Raw genomic sequence first — 23379 nt, forward strand, 5'->3', positions numbered from 1 at the left:
ACAGCCACATTTAACGTAACCCTTCCAATGTCGTCATGTCCTTGAACATGGAAGGAGAATGAGGCTTAGGTGGTAGCTTGCCCTGTGGCAACGATGTGGAGACGTGTGACTGTAGACCCCAGATTCAAGGCTCTTACCAATATAGCACTTTGGGAGAAAACACTTAAGTATTGCCTTAATCATATATTTTAAGTCTTTATAAGTTAATTATCAGGCTTTTTCTTTATGCTAAAAAAAAAAGAAAAATATTACCTGACCTGTATCAGAGTTCTGCCAACAAGAATTTAATAGGAGGTCGATTTACAAACATGAGACAAGGTCTAAGTGTTCTTAGCATTTTAGCAGTAACCTGGAAGCTTGTTGGAAATAAAACTTTGGGGGCCCCATCCCAGAACTACTGTATCTGAAACTCCCTGGGCATGCAGTCTGCTCTTATGTGCCTTGCAAGTGCTTCTGAGGCCGCCAAAACTTTTTCTAAGGAAATGAGCAAGGGACGGCATTCCCTGGGGCCTGGTAACTGTCAGTACGTTCTCTCGGCCTGCAGGTAGGTAGAAGGAACAGTTCCTGAGCCTGGAAAGAACAGCCTGTCCCCACCCACCCCCAGCCCAGGTCTCCTGCAGCATGTATGGGTGTGGAGAAGGGGTAAGTAGGGCGAAGGGAAGGTGCCTCGCACAGGACACAGTGTTGGGACATGCCCTTCCCTCTCTCTCTGTCTCTGGGGTTGGGAAGTGCTCTTGAAATCAGAGTTGACCAGGGGCGATGGCCCTGGCGGTGGACATGGACGATGGGAACCTCTGTCCTTTCCTGTTCTGGGCCGTCAGTGCTTTCGCCACCTTTTCAGCCTTTCCAAACCTTGGCACTGCCACCCACGGTCTCCTCCCCCTCCCAGCTTCCGGTAGAGTCTAACCAGACCCAGACCCATTGTATTTTTTTGGACAAAGTAAATGCTGTATTAGTTGGGGGAAGGGACTGGAATCTCAGAAGCAGCCTTTGTTTAGAGTGCCTCAGCTTCTACTTTAAGAATCACAGCATCATGTAAATTGAGAGAGAGAGAAAGTAACTGTCAGCCTTTGGTCAGATTTGAACCTATTGTTGCATTAGGCATATTGTTGCCCCATATTGAGAGATTCCAGTCACTTAGGAAACTATTAGCTTCTCATAGAAAAGCGTGGGTTTTTTTTTACTTTATATATTGATCATGAAAGTCGTTATTTTCCTGTATTCCGAATTTAATGTAGAGGTTATATATAAAAACTTTCTAAAAGAAGTGGTCATCTTTTTTTTTTTATTACAAGACAAGGTGTAAATTACTAACAGCTTCTTTTTTGACAATTTTAAAATTAAGTTGTGGGAGAATGTTTTATAGTAAATAGACTGCACTTAAAGGTGCTGCTGCTGCTAAGTCATTTCAGTCGTGTCTGACTCTGTGCGACCCCATAGACGGCAGCCCGCCAGGCTCCCCCATCCCTGGAATTCTCCAGGCAAGAACATTGGAGTGGGTTGCCATTTCCTTCTCCAATGCATGAAAGTGAAAAGTGAAAGTGAAGCCGCTCAGTCGTGTCCGACTCTTAGCAACCTCATGGACTGCAGTCTACCAGGCTCCCCCATCCATGGGACTTTCCAGGCAAGAGTACTGGAGTGGGTTGCCATTGCCTTCCCCTCTTAAAGGTGCTATTTCTTAGGAATTTTTTTAAGAAATATTTTTAAATGACCATCCTCAGTTTTCAATCCAGAAATATTTAAGATCGGAGTTCTAATATGTTTACATGCATGCGTGCTAAGTTGCTTGAGTCCTGTCTGACTCTGCGATCAAACCCGTGTTTCTTGCATCTCTCTCACTGTTGTTCAGTCTCGGTCATACCCAACTCTTTGGGAACCCATAGACTGTGGCACGCCAGGCTTCCCTGTCCATCGTCAGTTCCCAGGGCTTGCTCATACTCACATCCATTGGGTTGGTGATACCATCCAACCATCTGGTCCTCTGTTGTCCCCATTTCCTCCCACCTTCCATCTTAGCATCAGCATCAGGGTCTTTTCTAATGAGTCAGCTCTTTGTATCAGATGGCCACAGTATTGGAGCTTCAGCTTCAACATCAGTCTTTACAATGAATATTCATGATTGATTTCCTTTAGGATTGACTGGTTTGATCTCCTTTCAGTCCAAGGGACTCTCAAGAATGTTCTCCAACACCACAGTTCAAAAGCATCAATTCTTCAAAGCTCAACCTTCTTTATGGTCCAACTCTTATATCCATTTATGACTACTGGAAAAACCATAACTTTGACTGTAGACCTTTGTTAGCAAAATAATGTCTCTGCTTTTTAATACTGTGTCCAAGTTTGTCATAGCTTTTCTTCCAAGGAGCAAGCATCTTTTAATTTCATGGCTGCAGTCACCATCTGCATTGATTTTGGAGCCCAAGAAAATAAAGCCTCACCATTTTCATTGTTTCCCCATTTATTTCCCATGAACTGATGCAATTGGATGCCATGATCTTAGTTTTTTGAATGTTGAGTTTTAAGCCAGCTTTTTCACTCTCCTCTTTCAGTTTCATCAAAAGGCTCTTTAGTTCTTCTTCGCTTTCTGCTGTAAGGGTGGTGTCATCTGCATATCTGAGGTTATTGATATTTCTCCCAGCAATCTGATTCCAGCTTGTGCTTCATCCAGCTTAGCATTTCTCATGATGTATTCTGCATATAAGTTAAATAAACAGGGTGACAATATACAGCCTTGATGTACTCTTCCCAAGTTTGAACCAATCTATTGTTCCATGTTCAGTTCTAACTATTGCTTCTTGACCTGTACACAGATTTCTCAGGAGGCAGATAAGGTGGTCTGGTATTCCCATCTCTTGAAGAATTTTCCACAGTTTGTGGTGATCCCCACAGTCAAAGGCTTTAGCATAGTCAATGAAGCAGAAGTAGATGTTTTTCTGGAATTCTGTTGCTTTTTCTGTGATTCAGTGGATGTTGGCAATTTGACTTCTGGTTCCTCTGCCTTTTCTAAATCCAGCTTGAACATCTAGAAGTTCTCCGTTCACATACTGTTGAAGCCTAGCTTGGAGAATTCTGAGCATTACTTTGCTAGCATGTGAAATGAATGCAGTTGTGCAGTAGTTTGAACATTCTTTGGCATTGCCTTTCTTTGGGATTGGAATAAAAACTGACCTTTCCCAGTCCTGTGGCCACTGCTGAGTTTTCCAAATTTGCTGGCATATTGAGTGCAGCACTTTCACAGCATCATCTTTTAGGATTTGAAATAGCTCAGCTGGAATTCCATCATCTCCACTGTTTTTGTTCATAGTTTTGCTTCCTAAGCCCACTTGACTTCAGACTCCAGGATGTCTGGCTCTATGTGAGTGATCAGACCATTGGGTTGTCTCTTGCATTGCCGGGCAGGTTCTTCACCACTAGTGCCACCTGGAAAACCCAAAGTGTTAGTTGCTTAGTCTTGTTTGACTCTTTGAGACCCATGGACTGTAACCCGTCAGTCTCCTCTGTCCATGGAATTCTCCAGACAAGAATACTGGAGTGAGTAGCCATTCCCTTCTCCCAGGGATCTTCCCAGGGATCAAAACCAGGTCTCCTGCATTGCAGGCGGATTCTTTACTATTTGAGCCACCAGGGAAGCCCTAATATGTTTATGTTTATATTTTAGTATTGATATTAATGAATTCCTTGATATTAATGAAGTCCTATGCATATTGTTGCTAAGGATCAGAAGGCTGATGTCTATAGACAAGTTATTTTTTTAATTTAGCTTCAATCTGAGCTCTTTGTAAATTCACTTGAAGTAAGAAATAATGAAGAGAGATCCTGTGTACCCTCCAATGGTGGTGTCTTGCAAAACTAGTACCATACCACAACCAGGATTGACATTGATAGAAGTGCAGTGCACTGCTGCTCGGGCTCTCCTTTTACCTGTGTTCATTTCTGTGTGTATATTTAGTCAGTGCAGGTTTGTCATATATGTAGGTTAGCATGTTCCCCATCAGCTCTGTCATCATAGGGCCTTTATAACTCTGCTCACCAAGTAGAAACGACCCTCCCTGACCTCTGGCAACCACTGATCTCTCCAGTGCTCTAGTTTTAGGTGTTTCAAGATTGAACCGTACAGTATGCAGCCTTTTGACATAGGCTTTTTCCTCTCAGCATGATCCCCTTAAGGGTCATCCAAATCATTGCATGTGTCTATAGTTCTTTCCTTCTTATAACTGAGTAGTATGGATATACCATAGTTATTTATTCATCCATTCATAGTTAACTATTCATCATTCATAGTTAACTGTTCATCCATTGAAAGGAAAGGCATCTGGATTGTCTCTGGTTTTATGCTGTGAATAAACCTACCCTGAACTTTCACATACAGGTATTTGTATGAATATAGGTCTTTATTTTGCTGGAATAAGTGCCCAAGTGTGTAATTACTGGATCATATGGTAGTTGCATACTTAGTTGTTGTTTTGTTTTAAAGACTGTATATTTTTTAGAACAGTTTTAGGTTCACAGAAGGTTGGGAGAAAGGTACAGGGATTTCCCGTATATCTTCTGCCTGTACACATATATAGTCTCCCTCATCATCATCCCCAGATGGGATACCAGAGTGGTACCTACGTTACAGCTGATAAACCAACATTGATGCGTCGTAATCACCCAAATCCATAGTTCACAATGGGGTTTCTGTTCAGTGTTGTGCCTCCTCTGGGTTTAGACGAATGCATAGTCACGTGTACCCATCATTATAGTGTCAGTCAGAGTTGTTTCACTGCCCTTAAGGTCCCGTGCTGCACGTATTCATTCCTTCCCTCGTCCCTCAACTTCTGGCAACTGATCTTTTCACTGTCTGCATAGTCTTGCCTTTTCCAGGGTGTCATGTGATTGGAGCTTCCCTGGTGACTCAGCTGGTAAAGAATCTGCCTGCGAGGCAGAAGACTTGGTTTCTCCTCAGTTGGGAAGATCCCCTGGAGGAGGGCGTGGCAACCCACACCCGTATTCTTGTCTGGAGAATTTGACAGAGGAGCCTGGTGGCTACAGTCCATTGGTTGCAAAGAGTTGGACACGACTGAGCGACTAAGCACACACGTGTAATTGGAATCATACACCCATGTAGCCTGTTCAGATCGGTTTCTCTCACATAGTCATATGCTTTTTAAGTTTCCTCCATGTTTTTCATGGCTTGCTAACTCTTTTTAGCATGAATAGTATTCCTTTGAGTGGATATACCACAGTTACAGGTATTCATTTACCTAGTTAGGGATACCTTGATTGCTTTCAGCGTTTAGTGATTACGCATGTGTAGGGTTTTGTCTGGTTGTAAGTTTTCAGTTCCTCTGGGTAAACACCAAGGAGCGCAATTGCTGGAATTATGTATTCTAAAAGTATGTTTAGTTTTTAAAGAAACTGCCAAACTGTCTTCCAGTGACTGTACCATTCTACATTCCTAATACAATGTAAAGCAGTCTACTTTCTCTGTGCGCTGGCCAGAATTTGGTGTCGCTTATTTATTTTAGTCATCGTGATAGTGGTATTTACTGTGGTTTTAATTTACATTTCCCTAATGGCTACTGTGGTTGAACATCTTTTAGTGTAATGTTGAATTTTGAGAGTTCTTTATGTGTTCTAGATCCTAGTGCATTGTTGGATATGTGGTTAGCAAATATTTTCTCTCAGTCTCTGCTTATCTTTTTCACTTTAAGTAGGGTCTTCCACAGAGCAAAAGTTTTTTATTTTGTTGAGGTCCAATTTATCATTTTTTACTTTGGGAGCCAAGTCTGAGAGCTCTTTGCCTAGCTTTGGATCCCGAAGATTTTCTTTTTTTTCTAAAAGGTTAATTTTAAGTATTAAGCCCATGATCCATCTTGAGTTAATTGTTGTGAATGGTTGAAATTATTTTAAATGAAGTTAAATCACTGTCTTAGTCACATATTTGTACTGCCTTTAAACTGTTCATGAGCTGATGTCAAAGTATGATCAGTAGATAGGCTTTTCACCCGAGGTTTGATGTAGCTACTAAAAGTAATTTAATGTAGAAGTCAATCAAATGGGAGTCCTAATTAATGTTTCAACCTTTGGTTGCCATTTTTTGAAAAAATTAATTGTAGTTTACACTGGGAAGTGCAACATGTAGAAGTGGTTCTGGGGATCAGTATTCTCTTTTACAGTATTACAGGAGTACATATAGAAACCATTAAAGATTAGGCTGTGGGAGTTACTCCTTTTACTTAGGAAGTTTATTAGAGAGCTTCTATTCAACCATTATCCTGAAGCTTTTGGAGCATCAGAGGAAATTTGAGAAGGGGTAACTGGCTCTGATATTAGACTTTTTGAGTTCAAATACTGATTCTGCCACTTAACTGGCTCCATAATTTGAGCTCTTTGTGCCTTAGTTTCCTTACTGTAAAATGGGTGTAGTACTTAACACCTCTAACAGCTGTTGTGAAGCTATCACTCACTTGAAACAGTTTCTGATACATAGTGGGCACTCAATAAACTTTAGCAACCATTATCCCTAAATCATTGATTTTGTGTGAGGATGGGTGGGACCATCTTTTTTATTTGAAAATGGTGGGGACTGTCTTTTTTATATTAAGACTAACGTGGTACTATTAAGGTTTGACTGCAAAATTCAAATAGTTTATATCCCTTAAACAATACAAGAGAGAGTTTAAGCAAATTTTGTGCTTGTAATGGGGACACCCTTAGCCCCCTAATGTGGGAGTTCACACTCCTCTGCCAGGAGGTGTTTTCTGAAAAAAAAACTCCAAAGAGCACCACTCATTCACTTGTCCTAATTAGGTCCCTCCTAACATTTGTGTCCTTTCCAGGCTAGGCAGATCTCTCTCATTTATCCAGGATAACTGGATCCACAGCTTGTCAGTACTCTAAGCGTCTTTTCCCAGACACTTTGCTTTGTTGGAATCTCTTAAGAACCTGGTGTTTGAGGGGTGTGCCTTTCTCCAGACCAGTATGGTAATGCAGCTTGAGATGTCCCCATCTTGTAGCAACCATTCCAGAAAAAAAGTGTGGCTGGTTAATGTAGCTTGTTTTTTCAGGATTGGAACTTACCCTTAGTGGTATAATTGCTTGAAAACAGCTGCAGTTCTCAATTCTCAGTGGGCTACCATAAACATTTGTTTCAGTGCAATTTTGTTTGGCCAGTATTAGTATCTTAAAAGGAACTGAAATTAGGAAAGGTTTATGATAGAGTAGAAATGGCCTAGCACCTATTATCTTCATTCATTCATTATCTGCCTGCCGTTTGTGACCCCTAGTTTATGCTGTTGTGATTTCTTCTGTCTGTAAAGCATATTTTGACTCTGTGTATCTTCAAGTTTATAGTTTTTCAATCTGATTTTTCATAACCACTCTTACCAAGATCCTCAATCCCACCGTGATAGAAAACAGCCTGTTCTCCTCTCCACCCCTAACCCCTTGAAGTGTTTGTTTGTTTACCTATTTATTGGCATTCACATTAGGTTGAAAATAGTTGAAATAGCAGTTTTATTCTCCTTTGTGGTAACATTTAAGAACTTAGGATGTATAGAAATATTATCATAGAATATTTTATACATAAAAATCTCAATAGTTTTGTTGGGAAGAAATGTTGTAACTAAACTAAAAATAAGCACAATGGAATTCATCTTTGAAGGAGAATGTGAAAACTAATTTCTGCTGTGTGACAGACAAAATATACCAGACAATTAATGAGGTGATTTTATTCAAGCTGATGCAACAGGGAGAATGTTTATTAATGGGGAGCCTCTCAAAGAAGGAGAAAATGTGGAGTTTATAAAACTAGGAAGTCAGTAAGGAAGGGTGGAGGTGGGTCCTATCACCTGTGGTCAGCCCTTCCTTGGAACACAGAAGGTATAGTGCTTCTTAACCATGACTGCTTTCTGGGAGCACAAGGCTCAGGTCAGTTTTAACGTTGCCGGACGGAACAGGGTTACTGCTATTACTATAGTTACGTTTATAAATTGTGTGAGATACGCACCACAGAAGTTTCATTTATAACTTTAAAATCTATAGGATTCTTAATATTTCTGCACTAAAGGACTGGAACAGGGCAGCTTTGCCTTATAGGGCTGGAAGTCCTTCTAAACAAAGTGAGAGGAAGAACCCACTGCAGAGGGAGGGCGGAAGACCAGGGGCAGGCCAGCGGCCCCTAGTCAAAGTGGGACCCAGTAAAGTGACAGCGCTCCCTCCGAGACCGCTTCCCGTGGGGAGGGAAGGGGTGACAGATATGCGTTTGTCAGTGAGCCAGGCTAAAGGAGAGAATTCCATGGATTTTGTTAAAGGATGCATTTTAAAAGGACACCATCATGACCCGTGTTAAATCAATGTGGAGCGAATTTATTTAACTAATTAAAGAACTAGCCAAATGTCACAACCATTTTAAAAGCCGATGAACTGTGAATTTATATAGAGAAGCAATATTGAAATGAGTTTACTGATGGAAGTAAAACTGGATTTTCCCACTACAGGGAGGGCTGCCCTTTCACCAGACAATTATGGGTATGTCCATAAACAAGAATTATTTGCATTGCTATTAGTTACCTACAATTTATGAAGGTGTAAAATAGTGTAAAGAATATGCCTGCCAATGCAGGAGACACAGATTGGATCCCAGGGTTGGCAAGAGCCCCTGGAGAAGGAAATGGCAACCCACTCCAATATTCTTGCCCGGAAGATCCCATGGACAGAGGAGTCTGGTGGGCTGCAGTCCATGGGGTCACAGAAGAGTCTGACATGACTTAGCAACTAAGCAACAACAACAAAACAGCTCAAAGGCAGTGGAAAGACCAAGCCCCATCGGATCAGGTAATTCCCAGAGGCCCCGTTATTCCATTGAAAGGCTATTCAGCAATCTCTCTTGGTCACACCACGGTCTTTAGTTTGTTCTAGCCATCCCTGCTCTATCGTAACTACATGCTTCCTCTAATATTCATCTGTCAGTTGTTTACCCATTTTTCTCCTTAAAAGCCATGTCTGATTTTTTTCCTTTCTTTCTGGTCTCCATCAGGTCAGAGGAGCCTGAGACATCCAGGATATATAAATTTATAACCAACTACAAATACAAATTAGTTTGCTTATGTTTGGATTGCTTTTACTTAATATCCTGTCTTTTTCTTGGGATGACATTTAAATTTTTTTAATTTAATGTTATGAAAATTAATGTTGAGAGTCACTTGGACAGCAAGGCGATCAAACCATTTAATCCTAAAGGAAATCAACCCGTGAATATTCATAGGAAGGACTGATGCTGAAGCTCCAGAACTTTGGCCACCTGATGAGAAGAGCCGACTCATTGGAAAAGACTGTGATGCTGGGAAAGATTGAGGGCAGGAGAAGAAGTGGGTGACAGCATGAGATGGTTGGATGGCATCATGGATTGAATGGACATGAGTTTAAGCAAGCTCTGGGAGATGGAGAAGGACAGGGAAGCTGGCATACTGCAGTCCTGGGGTCCCAAAGAGTCAGACATGACTTAGAGACTGAATAACAACGTTATAAATGATTACCAAGGTTTCTTTATATTAAATAATTTTTAAGTTGGGAGTTAATCAGCAATAACCATAATAATTTGACCACATAGCATTCTAACGTTAGGTTTTCATCTGTAAATGGAAGGTGAAAGTTAATGAATTTGTGTTATGGGCCAAGTGGTTCTCAACCTAGACAATTTTGCCCCACCCCCAATCCCCGGGGCCTGCTACTGACATCTAATCAGTAGAGGCCAGAAATGCTGCTGAACTTCCTACAGTGCATAAGACAGCCCACCAAAGCAGAATTACCCAGTTCCTACTGTTAATCATGCCAATATGAAACCCTAATAGCCCATTGAAGAATGTTAGAAGAAAGCTGAAGTTTTTGCTATGATAAAACTAAAAATAATTTTATGGTCTTAAATCTACATGAAAAACATACATTTTGTTTTTATACATTAAAAATAATGTTATTACCAATTTTCCATATTAAAAAATTACACAGTCAGTATTACCTTTAACTTGAGAGACTAAATAAATAGATGCTTTTCCATTAGAAGAGGGTGAGACGAATTGAGAGTGGCATTGAAACACCTACATTAACATATGTAGAATAGATAGCTAGTAGGAAGTTGCTATGTAACATGGCCTAGAGGGGTGGCTGGGGTAGGAGGTTCAAGAGGGAGTGGATATTTGTACACTTAAGATTGATTCACATTGTTGTACAGCAGAATACAACACAACTTTGTAACGCAGTTATCCTCCAATTAAAAATAAATTTAAAAAAGAAACAGGTGCCTTTCCTTTGTAATGCGTGTAACACTTGCACTTTTAAAATTACTTTTCCTATTTTAGGTTTTACCGAAGAAACATCTTAGAGAGTCATCGCATTTCCAAGATTAACATTTACAATTTGGAGTTATTGACCTTCTTATAAGAAAGACTTTGGCCATCAAAATGAAAGCTTTCTTTGAAGTTTTAGAACAATTATACAAGAAGGTACTTCTTGGAGCCACACTTGAAAATGACAGCCATGATTACGTCTTTTATCTCTACCCAGCATTTTCAGATCAAGATTGTTCTGCAAGCACCTCCTCAGACTGCTCAAACGCCTGTGATGTTCAGGACAAGCAAGAGCCATCCTCTGTCAGCTTGCCTGCCTTGTCTGTAGCACCTGTGTGTTTGCAGAGACATTCTCAGATGAGCAGTACTCGAGAAATAACGCTCCTTCAGTTAACAGTGATCAGAGTGATGATAACCAGAATATTGTCTGTGGAAACTGAATTCCATGCAAAGGAGAAATACAGAGATATAATTAAAATTCTTTTAAAATCATCTGACATCGAATCTCAATTAGTAAGCCCATTTGCTTTTTGTGTTATTTTTTTTTTTAAGGTCTAGATTTTTTAAACAAAAGTTTTAAAACATTCAGCAACAGTAGGTAAATTTATTTGTTTTCCTGTAGACCTGTATGTTCCAGAACTCGGAAAAATTGTTATCTCACATGGCAGCAAAGTGCCTTGCACTAATTCTGTATTTCCAACTGAAGGAAAAGGTAAGATAAGTAATCAAATTATGTTACTATTACTTTTATATTTTCTTTAAAATTGATCTCTGGCACTCAGTTTTTAATCAATAAAATATTTGCTTACATAATGTGTAAATCCACAAAAGTGTAAGAATAGAATAATATGTCTGTATTTCCAACTGAAGGAAAAGGTAAGATAAGTAATCAAATTATGTTACTATTACTTTTATATTTTCTTTAAAATTGATCTCTGGCACTCAGTTTTTAATCAATAAAATATTTGCTTACATAATGTGTAAATCCACAAAAGTGTAAGAATAGAATAATATGTTGGTGACTTATTTCAAGGATTAGAGTCTTAAAAACATTATAAATCATTACAGATAAGATTCTCAACTCAAAACATAGACTGCAGGTCGCAGAGTCCATAACTGTTCAGATTCTCAAATAGGCCTCCTTGCTCCAAAAACAAAGCTTAGGAGCCCCTGCTTGAGACTAAGACCATTTTCATAGATTTAATATAAATTCTAAGAGTGGGCCTCAGCATAATGAAAAAATATGAACAAATTTATCAAATTTTTCTCTTATCTCTGAATTAGTTAATATATATAAACATTTACTGACTTCTTTTAGCTGTAATTGCTTGTTCCTTTCTTAAAACAACATTCTTTCCTGAATTCAAAAAGGTGGTATGTACAGTAGAAAATTTGGAAAAAGGGAAAATGTATAAAGACCAAAATAAAAATTTCATATCATTCCAGACACCAGAGATAATAACCACTGCTAATATTTCATGTTCCTTCTTGGTTTTTTATTTCTATGGCATATTAAATTTTTTTAACTTAAGGACTACTGGGATATTTATGTCCTTGTTTTGACAAATATTATACTTTTTTTTTTTTGGAACGAAGTAAACGGTGTTGTATAGAATTGTGTAAAATAGATAATTTGTAATGGCAAAGAAAATGTTATATTACAACTTACTACTTAAAAGTTTTTTTTCTCACTTATAGATAACATTGAGTAATTTCTGGATTTCTTTTTGCCAAAAAAATATTTCTGAATATTCTGAAAGTAATCAAGTAGTATACTGCCTGTGGATACTTACCTTTGTAATTAAAGAAATCTTTAAAGATACATCTTCACAAAAAACAGGTATGAACTGTGTTCCCCCATAAACAGTTGTCATTGTCTTGTTCCAAGGGAGCATTATATTTTTATGAGTAAAACTTATTTTACAACCTCTGATTGTTTTGAAGTATGAAAAGCTAAAAAACCATGCCCCATAGTCTTTGATTGAGGATACCTTTTTAGAAAGAAAAATGTAAAACTTCACTATTACTGGGCTTCCCTGGTGACTCAGACGGTAAAGCGTCTGCCTACAATGTGGGAGACCTGGATTCAATCCCTGGGTCAGGAAGATCTCCTGACCCAGGAGACCTGGGTATTATGACTCACTCCAGTATTCTTATCTGGAAAATCCCATGGACAGAGGAACCTGGTAAGCTACAGTCCATGGGGTCGCAAAGAGTTGGACAAGACCTAGTGACTTCACTTTCTTTTCACTATTATTAAAATTTGAAATTAAAGCTTTTCATTTTTATATGTCCTTTGCATAGTCTGATGTTACTGATATTTGTAAAATGGATATTAACCATGATTATTAGCTGTTGGCATGTTTATCTTCATTTGTTTGTGTTAGAGGTAAATAATCCAGTCCATTTTTTTGTCTTACAAAGTGATGATAATTTTAAAAATTGAATTGTAAAATTGTGTTTTAAGAAAACTTTTTCCTGTTGCTTATAATTGCTATTTTTATAATTGCAGAAATTCTAAAACAGTTCCTGAATCCTTTTGACACTCTTTTTGAAGTCTTTTACAATTCCTTATTTTCTCAGCATTTTGAAAACCACCAAGATGCTTCTAAACTAATAAACAGTTTAATATGTTTCCTGGAATTGCTTGAACTTCTTATAGCCTCCAGAATCCATCTGAAGTTACATTTCACTTGCCAGAGGATTTTATTTTTGAAAGCTTCTTGTGTGTTTGATGTTATTAGCTGGCCTGTTCAGGCTTTTGTCAAAAGGAAGTTGATCATCGTCATCAAAAAGTGCCTTCTGTGCAAGGCGGGTGAAGACCTTTGTCAGGGATCTGTCCCTGCCTTCATGCCACCAGATAATCCTTTACATGTGGACCTGTTGGCTTTGGCCAGCGCTGTTCTGCAAGCTGTGGATTTGGGCTTGTTGAGGACGTTGTCTGTTGGTGGAAAACCTTCCTGCTTTGGAGGTGGTGAAGTCCTACCTGGATATGAGCATGCCCCTGGTCCAGATCATGTGATTCTTAGAGCATTGAGTTTACTTATCATAAGATCCTTAGAAATCAAGTTTCAAAATTTTGCTTCGGCAAATGAAATGAAAGGTAACTTGCTGAATGCCTTTTGTATGTAAATAGTGGATAATTATTTACTGAAGTAAAATTATTCATAATTATCAAAGCTCAGGATTGTAATTTCACTAACTTAAGTTGTATCTTGTTCTAGTTATAATTTATTAAATTTTCTTCCAATAAAGATAAAAAGCTAGAATTGTCTTTTAAAAAGTTTCAGTTTTGTGTGCTAAACTGAATTTGCATAGCATAGTTAATAACTGTAGTTAAAAGAAAAAGATTGTTGAGTCTCTTCAAAGTAAGCAATGTTAGTCAGTTCACGTTCAGCTATTTGTAGTATATTATTCATATTTTCCTTCACAAAATTGGTATATCTACTATTACAGAGTTTTGATAATTAGGAGTTGAATTAAACTAATGTAGGGTGTAATCCTGTGCAGTTGTCATTTACAACACTAGATGGCATTCGTTACATAAGTCAAGAGTTTTAAATTGCAGTTAAAACACCTCAAAACCTTTTTGACTTTTGTGCTTAATAGTAGTACTTTCTTTTAATGCTTTAAAAAACTTTAAACAAACAAAAACTTTTTCTGCTGGTATTTTGAAAGCAAATTATTTTTGTTTGGTTGTATTGTTGCCTCTAGTACAAACACTGTGGCATCCAGTGAAGCAGTTTCTGTTGTCTACTATTTATTCATTTATATGTTTTTAGCAAGAATTCATGTAACTTTTATTTCTCAGAGATACTAGCTATGTGGAACTGTGATATAGATGATCTGGCTGTGCATTTTAACTATATCCTACCAAGTGGGTCTTTTTTTTCCCTCTGAAGTTCAGTTTCCTAATGTACAGAGTAGAGATAATCCCTAACTCAAACTTTTGAATATGTGAATTATGATAATGCATTTTAAAGTACTCTAGATGTTATAAATGTATGTGAATAGGTAAGTTGTTATAAATGCATTCATAAACTGTTGTTTTCTCTTTAAATTTTTCATTTTTTTTGAAGTTGATTTACAGAGGTTCATGTCTGAGTTACTGATCTTCTTAAAACCTCACCTTCAGCCCTCTCTGCAATCACACAATCTCTGTGAGTGGTTGTCTAGGGTCTTCATAGAACAAGATGATGACATGCTGGAGGCTGCCAAAGCATTGCTGGGCATCTATCTGAAGTTGACCAGGTTTGTATATTTTAAAGTAATTATACTAACTAACATGGCCAGGAAAGCAGAAAACATTTTTAATAATGTGTTGGACATACAATTTACTTTCCATCATTAGGGGGAAAAAATCCATAACAATCTTGTGGTTTCCTTATAAGTTCCAATTCCTTTTAGACTGCCCTACATGAAAATAGATTACATTTGAGTTCTCATTATGAAAACTTGGATGACTAAGCAGATCTAGGGATTAGAACTAACCTGAGATTAGACAATATGGATTCTGGCTGAGTCTCCATCTTTGCTTTACCTGTGTGATCAAGAATAAGTTAATACCATTGTCATAATTTAATTGACATTTGAAACTCTTTTCACCCTTAAGACTAACTTTGTCTGTATTGAACTTCTGTAAGGTGATTTTTGCCTTTGTAAAGCTGAATTCAAACTTGTAAGTAATCAAAGGAACTTGTAAATTTCCATTTTAATATATAGTTGAATTTGTACTGATATCATATTGAGGCAGATATCTGAAATTGATTATGAAGTTATATTACTGATGACATTTTATACTGATCCTATTTCTATTTATTGAAAGAGCTATACTTGGGTTATATCTTATGGCAAATATCTGTAATTGGTTATGAAGTTAATAACTGATGACCTTTTACAGTATTTCTGCTTCTGCTTTATTAAAACCGTAAAGTATTTGCTTTATTTCCATTTCTTTCTTGGCTTCACAGAAAGGGATTTCTTACTAATGGTTGCCGGTGTAGTGTTGTGCTGCCAGTTCTTACTTGTATTATGACACTTCTGGCAATGACTGCTTTCAGACTGTAAGTGTTTGAGGCCAATTTTCAAAAGGTTCTAATCAAGAACACAAAATGCAAGCATGTGATTTGAATTAGGCTCAGAAATGGTCAAATACAAATTCAGTCTGAATACACATGCCTTGAAGAATATATAGTCATATTCAAAGCTGACTTCTTACGACTCAGGAAAGAGGAAGCTTCTGAACTAAATTTATTTTGCATGTGAATTTCTAATTTTCTTGAATTTCATGTGATCACAGAGGCCTGTGCTCATGTCATATGTATTTTTTTAATGTAACTGAATTGGTTAAGATTGGTTGTAAATGATAGAAATCAATATAAACTAGTCTAAGCCAAAAAAGGAATTTACTTCCTGGGAATTCCAAGGAGTCAAGTTGGCATCAGGTCAAGGTGCATGACTTAAATCATGTCACTGATTATTTCTCTTTGTTTCTGTCTCATAGCTTTGAGTTCATTCTCAAGCAGGGCCACCAGCAGTGCCAGACTTACAGCAACCTTACAGATAAGATCTTTAATAGTGCCAGCAGAAATCCCAGAGGAGGTCTGATTAACCTGCATGGGTCACAGATTCATGGAATCATGGTGTCTAGGACCATGGGTACTCTGATTAGTTAGCCTGGAACACATGCCCATCCCTGTTGAGACGAGTGTGGAAGGAAAGGAAGGAGGTTAATTCCCACCTTACCATGTGGAATTAGTTACCTGTAGGAATAACAGCAGCAGCAGGAATAAGAGACTCTGATGTCAATAGACAGGAAGACAGAGGACATTTGTTGGACAGGTAAAAACTAGAATTACCAAAGTCAAAGGGTATTATTTATTTTATTGGATCAGGTTTGTATAGAATTTGTAGAGAAAGATATTGTTTTGAATTTTTTCTTTTTAAAATAATGCATAGATTAAAAAATAATCTGGCAGAATTTATGGTATGTGAATTATATCTGTCAAAACTTAAATTTATAGAGTCATTAATCTGGAGTATCTGTTATTTTCAGAGAATATGAAGCTACTGAAAGCTTGACCCAAGAAAAAGAAATGTGGAACCATCACACACATGAAAATGGCTATAATCCGCATTGTATTTTTTTATTTTTATTAAAAAATATAGGATTTGATTCTACCGTTCTTCTTGATTTTTTGATTTCATCAGAAACCTGTTTTCTTGAATATTTTGTTAGATACTTGAAATTATTGCAAAAAGACTGGGATAATTTTTTCACCATTTGCAACTATTTTGATGTAACTGAATCTAAAGATAACATACATATTTGTTGTTGTATCTCCTCACTTGTCCAAAATAGAAACAGCAACCCAACAGAAGCTAGTCCTTTGGCTGTTCTTGGTAGTCACACAAATGCTCATTCTTGGGTCTCCTGGGCCTCTGCTGCTTCTTCTGAACCACTGAACCATGGTGTAACGTTGGAGAAGGCCTGCACCAAGCCCCAGGCTAATTGTCTTTCTACCCCAGGAGCTTCTCAAAGTCTGGTAGATTATGACAGCTCTGATGATTCTGAAGAAGGATCCACAAGCCTGTGTTCAGTAAACAGTAGACTAACATCTTCACACCAAGAAGCAATGAAGAAAACTCAGGACACATTTGGAGCAAGTGGGGATAAAAAAGAACTTAGCCCAGAGTCTCAGTCAAGGCCTCTGGTTACTAAAGAATCTAATACCCCGTTCTCTGTTTATTGTGACGTAGCCCCAGATAACACTGCTTCTGAAGTGGGAATATCTTACAGAACAGTAAAGTGCTTTGAAGAGCTACAAGGTGCCATTTACCGTTTGCAGAAGAAAAATCTGTTCCCATATAATCCAACAGCACTTTTAAAGTTGTTAAAACATATTGAGACGATATATAATAAAAGTATGACCCCTTTGTATAACAGTGACATTTTATTTCCAGGAACTGTTTTTCCTTAATAAAATTGTGCCTTAATGAGATAACAGTATTAAAAATAATTAATAAACCTCAAAATAATTTCTAAACCATGCTTTTCTTTTGCCTTTTGGGAGCAGCCTAGTGACTGAAAAGGATACATCAAATAACAAGTCACTTGATACAGTTGCACAACATTTGAAATCTATGGTAGTTCAAACTTCCTCAAATTTGGGATAGTTATTGTATTAATTTCTTATTGATACTGTAACAAATTCTCACAAACTTGGTGGCTTAAAAGAACAGAGATTTATTCTTTCTCAATTCTGGAGGCTGTAAGTTCAAAATCAAGGTGTCCGCAGGACTGCACTTTCTCTTAAGGCTCTAGGGGAGAATCTTTCCCTGCCTCTTTGTGTTTTCTGGCCATTGCTGTGAATCCTGGGTATTCCTTGACTTGTAGCTACATCACTTCAATCTCCTTCTCTGTTATCACATGTCGTTTTCCCTCTGTGTCTGTTGCTGCTGCTGCTGCTGCTAAGTCCGCTTCAGTCGTGTCCGACTCTGCGACCCCATAGATGGCAGCCCACTAGGCTCCCCCGTCCCTGGGGTTCTCCAGGCAAGAACACTGGAGTGGGTTGCCATTTCCTTCTCCATCCCTGTGTGTCTATCTGTATCCAGTTCCCCTCTTTTTAAGTATACCAGTCACTGGATTAGGGCCCAGTCTCATCCAGTATGACCTCTTGTTGTTGTCTGTTGTTTAGTCACTAAGTCACATCCCATTCTTTGAGACCCCATGGACCGTAGCCCGCCAGGCTCCTCTGTCCATGGGGATTCTCCAGGAAGAATCCTGGAGTGGGTTGCCATTTCCTCCTCCAGGGAATCTTCCCAACCCAGGGATCAAAACAGCCTCCAGCATTACTAGGTGGAGCCTTTATCGCTGAGCCACCAGGAAAGACCCAGTATGAGTTCATCTTAGCTTAATTGTATCAGCAGGGACCCTATCTGCAAATAAGGTTTCATTCACAGGTCTGGGTAGGTGTGAATTTTTGGGAGGGACACTGTATAAGCCAGTACCTTTATTATTTCCCTTTGAGGTGTTTACATGTAATGCGATATGTAAAAAACTTGAATCTTAGTGGTTTTTTAAAGAGAAGTGATTAGCTTCATGCGTGTGTGTATATATGTGTGTGTGTGTGTGTGTGTGTGTGTGTGTGTGTGATCTATGAGAACACAAGTATATTCTGAAGATTTTTTAAAGGTACTTTAAAAAGAAATTCTTTCCTGTTTAAAATTGTGATATGAATAATTCTGTCTTTTAGAGAGGAGGCAGTAAATTCAAGTTTTCATGTCATTACAAGCATGCCTCATTTTACTGTGCTTCACTTTGTATTTTGCAGATGCTGCGTTTTTTACAGGTTCAAGGTTTGTGGCAACCCTGTGTCATCCAAGTCTTTTGGTGCCATTTTTCCAAAAATATTTGCTCACTTTGTGACATTATTGTAATTGCAATATTTCACACCTTCTCATTATTATATTTGTTACAAATATAAAACTTCTAACAGATGAGGAGTTGCTGCTTATGGATGAGCAAAAAAAGTGGTTTCTTAAGATAAAATCTGCTCCCAGTGAAGATTCTCTTAAGATTGTTGAAATGACAACAAAAGATTTAAAAATATTTTATAAGCTTAGTTGATTAAGCAGTGGCTTTAACATCTTCAGCATCGCTGAAGGCTCAGATGATGGTTAGTATTTTTTTAGCAATAAATATTTCTTTATTACAGTATGTAGGCATAATGCCATTGCACACTTACTAGACTACAATATAGTGTAAATGTAACTAGTTTATATGCACTGAGAAGCCAAAAACTCAGTGTGATTCCCCTTACAGTGATACTTGCTTTACTGTGAATTTGGAACTGAGTCCAGAGTATCTCCAAGGTCTGCCTGTGAGGAATTTGTATACTGAGAGTGTAACTGTATTCTGCTGGTGAGTCTGTCCTTAAGGCAGTCTGAAATGTCATCCTTAAAACATTTTTAAATGATCCTTTTATAGATAAATATAAGGAGACTGAACCTACCAAACATTAAAATATAGTTTAGTGTTAGTCACTCAGTCCTATCTGACTCTTTGCAACCCCATGCTGTAGCCTGCCAGGCTTATCTCTCCATGGGATTCTCCAGGCAAGACTACTGGAGTGGTTTGCCATTTCCTCCTCCAGGGTGTCTTCCCAACCCAGGGACAGATCCAGGGTCTGTTGCAAACAGTTTCTTTACCATCTAAGCCACCAGGAAAGCCTAAACTATATTTTAAGGCTGTGTTAATAAAACAGATCAGTACTCATTCAGGTAGAAATAGAAAAACCAGTGGAACTAAATAGAGGATGGCTTAATCATTATAACAATGAGATGCTAATATTAACCAGAGAGAAATGCAGAGGTCAAAAAGTTTGGTAACAGAGTTGGGGGTATTCACTGGGGTGGCTTCTTCTATGTGAAAGAATGTATCTTCTGCTTATAAAAGCAAAAGACCAGAAATATCTGGCTAAATGTCAAAATATATATACTCATAGTATATGTGCTAAGTTTATATATATATACTTCTGGAAAGAATGGGCTATATTCATGTTTACAGAAATGAAACACCTACAATAAAAAACATAGAGTCTCATTTGTTTAAGGAAAGAAGGCAGGGAAGGAGTAATATACACACAGCATATTTATGTATGCTTTTGTAACAATATGTAACAAAATTTTGTAAAATATGTAACAGCATATAAGAAAATACTAATAGCAGTTGCCCTGGGAAACAGATCTGGAGTAGAAAGCTTGACTTCTCATTGTATATCTTGTTTTACTCTTACTTTTTAACTGAATACCTTTTTTTTTTCATTAAAATTACTTTTTTTTAAAGAAAAACCTGATTCTTTATTGTTTCTAGGGGTACATAAATGCTAAATGCACTAAAAGCCATGCTTATATAGATGTGTTTTTTACCTGTGTTTCTGTATAAGATTAATAAGGAACTGTCAACCCTTTATTATGTGTAAAATAAGAAAAAGGCAATCTCATGTGTATGCTGAGTGTTGGGATTTCAGAGATGCCACATGTATAACTAACCTTTAGGTGTAAGTCAGTCTGTCCTACCCTCTCTGAAGCCCTAGTAATGGTGAAGATGACTGATGCTGGCAATGTGATAACTTTCCTGGCTGTTCAGAGTATCTAGAGCTGTCCTGAGTTAGTCCATAAGGGAAAACACAAAACTAGTGATACTCACACAATGAGTTCCTAGTCTGTAACTCCACCTCTTCTCCAAGTAAATACATATGTATGTTCAAGTGAGCACCATTTATTTAAATTTATAAATCAATAAATTATGAATCTATTGTTTTAACTTAAAACAGATACAGCAAAATACATACATATATGACTTGAATTTTCACAAATAGCATGTTTATGAAACCAGTACCTGAATCAAGAAACAACATTACTGGCGCTCAGGAGTCCCCCTGGGTACCCTCTCTAGTCATACTCACTGGTAGTCTTTTATGTAAATGGATTATAGAGTATATGTTCTTTTATATATGGCTTCTTCAATGATATTTGGAAGCATGTTCTAATTTTTTAAATAATTGCCAAGTAGTTGCATTTCAACTGTTACTAGTAACAAAATACTTATAATTCCTTAAAATTGTATATGGCACTCCCAGTGTGCTAGGATGATGAAATTGATAGTGGTTGAAACAAAATAGAGACTGAAACAGGTTATACAGGACCTTGTGTAATTGGCCCCAACCTGTTTCTCTAGCCTCACCTGTGGTTCTCCCCCAACCCACTGTCTTAGGAACACCACCTTTTGCCTTATAAAGTTGTGAAACCCCATCTTTTTTCCTTTTGTTGTGGGTTTTTTAAATTTTATTTATTTTTTGGTTAAGCCCCATCTTAAATGTTGGACCTGTGAAAACTCCTCCTCCTGTTTTGAACCATTAGATCCTACCTGCTTTGTATTCTCTTCACTGTGTTCTTTCCTATATCATAGCATTTGTCACATTATGTTTTAATAGTTTTTTAACAGCCTCCATTTGCCATGTTCTTTTTACATTGTCCCTTGTGAATGGCATCATGTCTGCCTCATTATAATAAACACAACCACAAGTGTTGAATAAATGAGAAGAGATCCTCTCCAAGGACTTGATAGTCTCCTGGGGCAGACAGGTGTGCAGAAACTTAAAATCTTAAGTTCATCAGTCACACTTTCCATATACCAGCTGCTGTCCCAAGTGCTCAGATTATCCTCATAATGATAGACAGGTGCTATTATGATCCCTGTTTTGCAGATGAGATTAACTTGGTAAGGTGGCAGAGTCAAGATAATGCATTTAGTCAGTCTAGTTCCGACCTCCTCTCTAACTGACCGATTGTCTTCAAGCAGGCATGATGCACTGTTAACATTAACGTTGCTGCTGCAAGTGTGGTGAGTGGTAGGAAGAGAAGCCCTGCTGGGAGGCCAGCTTAGGGCCAGTTCATTCATGACCTTGTGAGCTGTGCTAAGGAGTTGTGACTGTTCTGTGGGCAGTGGAGAGCCCATGTGGTTTTCAAGTCAGTGACTGGTTTTGTGTTTTAAGAAAGTGACTTAAATAGCAATATAGTACCAGTGGCTAGGCAGACAAGTAGAAAAGACTGGAAAGAGTCCTGGGAACATCCCGCTGGCGTCAGGGACAAGGAATGGAGGAGGAGGAGTAAAGCCTTCTTGCTGAATTCCAGCATCAGGCCCCTCCGTCCACACATTCATTAAAACTCGAATAAAGGAGCAGTGCGCCACGCAGGGACTGACTTACAGTCCAAGAAATCCAAGGTGTTAGCCAGTCTTTGGCCTGAGGGACCCTAGACCCACCTGAGGACAGGATGCCACACTGCAGGGGGATTAATTAGGGACGTCTGAGTGTTGCCAGCCAACCCCCACCCCCACCATAACACTTTCCCCCAGAAAATTAGAGGAAATGTCCATGGAGTCTGACCAACCTAAGAGCAAAGTTCTAAAGATACAGTGTTGTTCAGTCACTAAGTCATATCCAACCCTTTGCAACCCCATGAACCGCAGCATGCCAGGCTCCCCTGTCCTTCACTATCGCCCAGAGTTTGCTCAAATTTTTGTCCATTGAGTCCATGATACTATAACCATCTCATCCTCTGCCTCCTCCTCCTCCTTTTGCCTTCCATCTTTCCCAGCATCAGGGTCTTTTCCAATGAATCAGCTCTTCACATCAGGTGACCAAAGTATTGGAGCTTCAGCTTCAGCATCATTCCTTCCAATTAACCAATTCAGGGTTAATTTCCTTTAGGACTGACTGGTTTGGGGGGCTTCCCCAAAGAAATTATTCCACCAAGCCTGCCAACTCGGAAATCCACAGTCACAAACTTCACCCATGGGGAGAGTTTCTAGTTGGCATTTATGTGTCCAATTCTTAAATAGGAGTGAATAGCCAAGGAACACAAGGCATTTGTGGAAAGTCTCTTAACATTACAGAGCCTAAAACAAGACAGACTAAGCAAGGAGGAAATTAATCCAGTGATAGCTTCAGAGATAAATGGTTATAAAGATATTAGAATATTCAGGAGGAGAAATAAACTTCTTATAAACAAATAATGCAATAGCAGAAATGAAAAACTCAATAGAAATGTAGTAAGTTGAGGAAATCTTCAAAAAGTATAACAGCAGAACAAAAAAAAAAAACTTGGAAAATAGAAATGACAAAATTTGAAGACAGCTCACAAGATTCCATTACTAAATAGCAGAAGTTCTAGATAGAAAAGTAGGAGCAGAGAGGGGGAAGTACCAAAGTAGTCCAGGAAAAATTTCCAGAACTGAAAGACTGAGTCTTTAAACAATATACGAACATACAACTGGGAGGAAAAAAAGCAACTAAATGTTATGAAGAAGGAAGATGATTAGCCTGCATTCTCACTTGCATTTGTGTGGTGGGAGATGCTCCTGCTGCTATTCCTGGAAGTAGGGAAGTGGAACATCACAGATTGTGATGTGTGAAGTGGAACTTCACAAACAGACAGTTCTGCTCTTAGCCGGGTGACTGAGGCACTGTCTTCAGCACGTGTTGAC

General features: G+C 38.3%; 1 protein-coding gene across 5 annotated transcripts in view; it reads left to right on the forward strand.

The window, feature by feature from the left end:
- Nucleotides 1-17374, forward strand: part of LINS1 (lines homolog 1) — a 30749-nt gene extending 13375 nt beyond the window's left edge. For 3 of the 5 annotated variants that reach the window (XM_020897269.2, XM_020897285.2, XM_020897278.2), the window contains exons 2-7: nucleotides 10341-10841; nucleotides 10951-11040; nucleotides 12027-12168; nucleotides 12841-13431; nucleotides 14408-14579; nucleotides 16384-17374. In XM_020897269.2, the coding sequence (XP_020752928.2) occupies nucleotides 10443-10841; nucleotides 10951-11040; nucleotides 12027-12168; nucleotides 12841-13431; nucleotides 14408-14579; nucleotides 16384-17308 (2319 nt within the window). In that variant the 5' untranslated portion in view covers nucleotides 10341-10442 and the 3' untranslated portion in view covers nucleotides 17309-17374. Of the gene's footprint in view, nucleotides 1-651; nucleotides 8821-9022; nucleotides 9354-10340; nucleotides 10842-10950; nucleotides 11041-12026; nucleotides 12169-12840; nucleotides 13432-14407; nucleotides 14580-16383 lie in introns of those variants that run through there. The other 2 variants (XM_070478137.1, XM_070478136.1) reach the window with 2 other exon arrangements.
- Nucleotides 17375-23379: the final 6005 nt, after the last annotated feature.

The sequence above is a fragment of the Odocoileus virginianus genome, chromosome 16 (genome assembly GCF_023699985.2).
Source record: "Odocoileus virginianus isolate 20LAN1187 ecotype Illinois chromosome 16, Ovbor_1.2, whole genome shotgun sequence".
Lineage (NCBI taxonomy): Eukaryota > Metazoa > Chordata > Mammalia > Artiodactyla > Cervidae > Odocoileus > Odocoileus virginianus.